Source organism: Syngnathus leptorhynchus, unplaced genomic scaffold (assembly GCF_054491065.1).
Source record: "Syngnathus leptorhynchus isolate UIUO unplaced genomic scaffold, UIUO_Slep HiC_scaffold_213, whole genome shotgun sequence".
NCBI classification, from domain to species: Eukaryota; Metazoa; Chordata; class Actinopteri; order Syngnathiformes; family Syngnathidae; genus Syngnathus; species Syngnathus leptorhynchus.
In genome coordinates this window covers 106,621-113,505 of record NW_028232180.1, presented here as the reverse complement: position 1 = coordinate 113,505, position 6,885 = coordinate 106,621, and the positions used below count along the sequence as shown (strand labels likewise).

General features: G+C 41.5%; 1 protein-coding gene across 1 annotated transcript; it reads right to left on the bottom strand.

Annotated features, from left to right (window-relative positions):
- Positions 1 to 2,274: 2,274 nt before the first annotated feature.
- LOC147037360 (uncharacterized) lies at positions 2,275 to 3,393 on the bottom strand. The gene is made up of 5 exons (XM_085905161.1): positions 3,226 to 3,393; positions 3,111 to 3,143; positions 2,977 to 3,027; positions 2,618 to 2,899; positions 2,275 to 2,516 (listed from the first exon to the last, which is right to left on the bottom strand). Exons 1-5 carry the CDS (start codon positions 3,233 to 3,235, stop codon positions 2,275 to 2,277), a joined length of 618 nt encoding a protein of 205 aa, XP_085761287.1. The 5' UTR covers positions 3,236 to 3,393.
- Positions 3,394 to 6,885: the final 3,492 nt, after the last annotated feature.

Here is a 6,885-nt window from a genome sequence, read left to right as displayed (position 1 = left end):
CAGAAATGAGAGCGAGTCTATGTATCGCGATTTCAAATCAACATCCACAAAAGAGAGAACCTTACTCCCTTGCATTATAATGTCAAATTTGACACCCAGATCGATCATTCTGTTGAGTAAAATGTAGGAATCAAAACCTCTAGCATTATGTGCTACAAAAGTCGAACCTTTGAAACGAGGGTTTCTGAAAAAACTAACAAAACCGTCGACACAATCGGTACCAAACCAATGCTTCTCCATACTATTCGATTTACAACAAACAAGAAAGGGTTTGAGTGACCCGTCTTCATCTACATAGGTTTCAAAATCGTAGTATATTACATTTCTACAAGGAGGCTGTGCTTTTAGAGGTTGGATGTAACACAGATGAGGATCAAGCATTGTATCTCCCCTCAAGTCGTCACCGCACACAGCACATTTTTTAGCGAGGCAGTGATGCTTGACACGACTAGCACCTGGTTTCACATAATATTGCAAGCCGCATTGCATGCATTTTTTATATGTGTCACAGTTAGTTTTGAGGATGTCTGACCTTCTCGCCTTGCGCGGCTCTTTATGTTTGATAAAACACTCGTCATTATAACAAGTCTTATTACAATCGGGACAGATTACACGTTTAAAGGGTAGCTGTTTACATCTCGCATCAAGACACACGTGACAGTGCCCCGGGCACCGATGCTGCTCCCAATTCTCGTGACCTTTGAAGCAGTGTCTACAGAAATATGTATGACCTACAAACCCCTCAATGGATTTAACGCCGTAGAAATGATTCTCTAGTAAAAGGATAAACAAAATATCATCGGCTGATTTGGGGTAGCGAGTCTCAAAAAAAGTCATAGGACGGCAGTCGGCTTTTCTGTACATTACAACTATCTTTCTTTTGAGGGCTTTCTCGAATTTGTGTACATCAGCCAGACTTACAGCTGTGTGACAGTTCAAACCTACACTCTCTTGTAAGAGCCGAGCCTGCTGTGTGGCCTGCTTTGTTGTTAGCGAGCTGTTTAGCAGATGTGCTAACGCGAGAGCAAAGCATAGATTGTTGTCTTTGTTAAGAGTCATGTACAAATGTCGTTTTTTTCTCTTTAATATTTCTACATTAGTGGATTGTATCAGTTTGCGACGCATACCTCCACGCAAAGGCTTGAATATTTGTACCACTAATTCTAAACCTTCATCGAGCATAAGTTCTGTGTTAGACTGTGCTAAACGCTCTAGCATACTTTGTACATGCTCCCTCATAGAGTCTATATCAGTCATTTGCTGGTAGGTATGTTCTCTTTCGTCACCACCCCCCACAATCTCAATCTGAATTGCATCCCCCGTTTGTGCAATGTCATCTACCTCCTCCAAAACACCTTCGATGTTATTTTCGATATGCATGTAAAAAGAAGCAAAATCCCTGCTACCCGATTGCATGGGGGGATTTATACGTCTCCGCACTTCAACATTATTGAAATGGGGTCTGTTAACTACAGCCGAGCCACCTTGTTGAACACGGCTTAGAGGCTGAGAGGTAGCGACAGGTTCCGAGCCTGTGGGTTGAACACGACTCAGCGGCTGAGAGGTAGCGTCAGGTTGCTGAAACGCCGTATGTTGAGACGGCGCTATGTCGCCCTCAATTTGATGATCAATTATTACAGCGCAGTTGTTAGGCTGTTGGCGAGTTTGTAGGCACGGCGCTATGTCGCTACCATCAATACACGCCAAGGGTTCAACGCACATGTCATCAATTATTTCATCATTCAACACAGACTGATTATCGTGAGTCGGGTCAGGCGGCTGTACATTTAACTCGTTGATAATGTCAATCAGTTGAGCCGGTATGTTAGGACTGAGACAACGTACACTCTCATACGTGTGGTTATTTAATTCAGTTATCAAGTTTAACAATTGTGAAGAAATGTGTGTAGGACTTTGGCTACCTTCATTGACACTTTGATTATTAAGACCCTCTACCACACTTTGTAAATGATTAGGCACATCGGGGCTGAGGGCACTCTGCTCACCCGATACCACCGCATTTACACCCTCTAGAGCAGATAGCAGGTGTGATGTTAATTCTGATATTTGACTCCTATACGCACCATCCGATAACATTTCAATATCGTTGTTAATTGTCAAGATTTGTTGATCTAGTTCAGGGGTATCACAAAATCTCTGCCTTGTACCTGATTCATGATTTGTTTCATCGGTTTCAAAATCTATTTCAACAATGCTTGCTATGACGTCTGCCTCAGCTGGCGTGAGTTTAGGGTCAGACATTGCCTTTTTATTTTAAACTATCGATGTTTCAATTGCAGATGTCAATGTCTGTATTACTTTGAGACAAGAGCGAAGTTGCTGTCTGTAAATACATTCACCGTCACACGCATGAGACCTTGAATCTTTCAGACGCCTCTCTCTCACACGGAAGGATGGGTGGGGGTTGTGTGTGAGCCTGCTCCTTCTTCGACCCCTCCTACTCCGAGTCATCTGACGCCTCGGTTGAGCAGCCTGTGGTTGGCTGTCAATAGCGCCTGAAGTATACAGAAGAAACAATGTTATAACATAAATATATGATAGAAAAAATAATATATATATATATATATATATACATATAAAACAAAATTCGACATACCTTCAATTTCTTTTAACGATTCGCGAGTTTGGTTCAACTCCTCGTACTTAATATTCGCAAGCTCTGCGTCCGTCACGTGACCCGCTGACACGTCATCCGCTTTTTGAGCAAAGAGCCGATTCTGTCGGTCTTCAAATGCTCTTAAAAGATGCGGAGCTGAGCCCTCGTCAGACGATTCTCCCAACACATCCGACACGTTTGAAGCAGGCTCTTTGTAACCTTCGCGACCTGTGTCACCCAGACCGTTTTTCTGGATGTCTTGCTCCGCTGCACCTACCAGATCTAACATACATACATAAGTTAAACATTTTAAGATCAACGTATTAATATTAACTAACATAAATGAATGTGTGATTCACCGTAATCCGTCTGCGTTAAGTAGACTCCACTGAAGTCATCATTTAACCGCGCTTTTTTTTGTTGAGAAAAACAATAACATCACATTTCTGATGGAGAAAATAACAGAATAATGTAAACACATAATAAAACTCACGAGCATTGTGGACGTCCGCATAGACGATAATATCTATGTACAAAAAAAAACATACGTCATAAATACAATCGCATTATAACAGAATAGTTTATTTTTAGGAAAAAAAACAACCTACCTTTCACCATTGCTTTTAAAAGATCCGCAGAGCGTAGAGACCGACTTGAGGTGGTTTGAGCTTTGTAAAGGCCTTTTCTGACTGTTTAAACACTTGCACATCTATATATCCAGATACTTTCCCGCCCTAAAGAACATTCTGACCTGAAGACCCCTAACCCTAACCCCCACCCCATTTTTAAACTCCATTTTCTCCTCCATACACAAAATTGGACTGAGGACCAGCTAATTTCATCCCTCGGAAGGTAAGATTCATTTTTTTTCACCTCATACTATTATTAAAAGCTTTTTTAAACTGAAACATAGCACCAAAAATAATTTAACTCAGCCACATAGACACACATCCCACAGATACACGCGGCGAGGTCATAAAGCAGGGTCATACACCCCCCAACAATCTTAAGACCCAAAACATGTACAGACATATTCCCACCATCAAATAATTTAACTCAGCCACATACACACACATACAACCCAGATACAGACACACGCCGTAAAGAGCCGCGCAAGGTGAGAAGGTCAGACACCCCCAACAATCTTAAGACCCTAAACATCTACAGACATATTCCCACCACCAAAAAATAAACAAAACAAGATTTACAGATGATCTAACACATATGTTCAGACTTACCACCATCCAAAAAACAAAACAAAACAAGATTTACACTCATCCTGAGATAAATACACTTACACACCTTAGCACTCCTATCTCAGGATAAAAGTGAATGAAACACTTAAACACCCCCTACAGGACGAGGGAGGAAGCAGCAGCTCATAACATTTTTGACTTTCAACCACACACACACACCACTCATACCAAACTCAAACCCTAACCCAACCCATAATTCAACATTTTAAATAAATAACAACCTAACCCTATAACCTATGACCTCCCTATGACCTCCATAAACTCTATGACCTCAATAACTCTTTTTAAAAAAAAAAAAATAAAAAAAAAAAAAAATATTTAATACTTTTTTATTAAGGTCATAAATCAATACTCCATCAAACTTTGTCATAATATCCACCTACCATTCTCTCGGGCTGGTTAAAAAAAGAACAGGGCTGGTTAAAAAAAGAACCGGGCGACCCGGTAAAATTGCTTAGCCGGGGCTCTGGAAGCCTAACACGGCGTGATCTTGTCCAAAAAGCCGCTGCTGAGCTCCAGCTGGAAGTGTAAAAAGAACCGGGCTGGTTAAAAAAAAGAACCGGGCGGCCCGGTAAAATTGCTTAGCCGGGGTCCTGGAAGCCTAACCCGGCGTGATACTGTGCAAAAAGCCGCTGCTGAGCTCCAGCTGGAAGTGTAAAAAGAACCGGGCTGGTTAAAAAAAAGAACCGGGCGGCCCGGTAAAATTGCTTAGCCGGGGTCCTAGAAGCCTAACCCGGCGTGATCTTGCCCGAAAGTCGGCCTCTATACTTCCATATTAGGTACCAGGCGCTCACAGCCAACTTGGCGAAAATTTTCTAAGTGCCCACGGCTCTGCGGGGATTGTGCGTCCGACCCGCGCCGGTTCTCCAGCCGGCCTAAAATAACGCAAAATCAGCCTCTCCCCCTGGAGCTCACAGCCAAAGGCGAAACTTTTCTAAGTGCCTACGGCTCTGCGGGCTTTTGAGTCCGCCCCGCGCCGGTTCGTCGGTCGGCCTCAAAAAGCGAAAAATCAGCCTCTCTCCCTGGAGCTCGACTCGAGTTGATCATTATACATGAAGAAATAACCAATTTCATCGTTTGGTTTATGTTTTACACGCGTTTTAAATTTTATTGCCGAAATCGCTTTTTCTCGCCAAGATAAGCACGTTTTCTGAAATGCCGCTCTCCCGTCACTCTGGTTAAAGTGTTATGAAAAAAAAGGCTGTTGGGGGCTAGGGAGTATCGAGTTGATCATTATACATGAAGAAATAACCAATTTCATCGTTTGGTTTATGTTTTACACGCGTTTTAAATTTTATTGCCGAAATCGCTTTTTCTCGCCGAGATAAGCACGTTTTCTGAAATGCCGCTCTCCCGTCACTCTGGTTAAAGTGTTATGAAAAAAAAAGGCTGTTGGGGGCTAGGGAGTATCGAGTTGATCATTATACATGAAGAAATAACCAATTTCATCGTTTGGTTTATGTTTTACACGCGTTTTAAATTTTATTGCCGAAATCGCTTTTTCTCGCCGAGATAAGCACGTTTTCTGAAATGCCGCTCTCCCGTCACTCTGGTTAAAGTGTTATGAAAAAAAAGGCTGTTGGGGGCTAGGGAGTATCGAGTTGATCATTATACATGAAGAAATAACCAATTTCATCGTTTGGTTTATGTTTTACACGCGTTTTAAATTTTATTGCCGAAATCGCTTTTTCTCGCCGAGATAAGCACGTTTTCTGAAATGCCGCTCTCCGGTCACTCTGGTTAAAGTGTTATGAAAAAAAAGGCTGTTGGGGGCTAGGGAGTATCGAGTTGATCATTATACATGAAGAAATAACCAATTTCATCGTTTGGTTTATGTTTTACACGCGTTTTAAATTTTATTGCCGAAATCGCTTTTTCTCGCCGAGATAAGCACGTTTTCTGAAATGCCGCTCTCCCGTCACTCTGGTTAAAGTGTTATGAAAAAAAAGGCTGTTGGGGGCTAGGGAGTATCGAGTTGATCATTATACATGAAGAAATAACCAATTTCATCGTTTGGTTTATGTTTTACACGCGTTTTAAATTTTATTGCCGAAATCGCTTTTTCTCGCCGAGATAAGCACGTTTTCTGAAATGCCGCTCTCCCGTCACTCTGGTTAAAGTGTTATGAAAAAAAAAGGCTGTTGGGGGCTAGGGAGTATCGAGTTGATCATTATACATGAAGAAATAACCAATTTCATCGTTTGGTTTATGTTTTACACGCGTTTTAAATTTTATTGCCGAAATCGCTTTTTCTCGCCGAGATAAGCACGTTTTCTGAAATGCCGCTCTCCCGTCACTCTGGTTAAAGTGTTATGAAAAAAAAGGCTGTTGGGGGCTAGGGAGTATCGAGTTGATCATTATACATGAAGAAATAACCAATTTCATCGTTTGGTTTATGTTTTACACGCGTTTTAAATTTTATTGCCGAAATCGCTTTTTCTCGCCGAGATAAGCACGTTTTCTGAAATGCCGCTCTCCCGTCACTCTGGTTAAAGTGTTATGAAAAAAAAAGGCTGTTGGGGGCTAGGGAGTATCGAGTTGATCATTATACATGAAGAAATAACCAATTTCATCGTTTGGTTTATGTTTTACACGCGTTTTAAATTTTATTGCCGAAATCGCTTTTTCTCGCCGAGATAAGCACGTTTTCTGAAATGCCGCTCTCCCGTCACTCTGGTTAAAGTGTTATGAAAAAAAAGGCTGTTGGGGGCTAGGGAGTATCGAGTTGATCATTATACATGAAGAAATAACCAATTTCATCGTTTGGTTTATGTTTTACACGCGTTTTAAATTTTATTGCCGAAATCGCAACTTTCTCGCCGAGATAAGCACGTTTTCTGAAATGCCGCTCTCCCGTCACTCTGGTTAAAGTGTTATGAAAAAAAAGGCTGTTGGGGGCTAGGGAGTATCGAGTTGATCATTATACATGAAGAAATAACCAATTTCATCGTTTGGTTTATGTTTTACACGTGTTTTAAATTTTATTGCCGAAATCGCTTTTTCTCGCCGAGA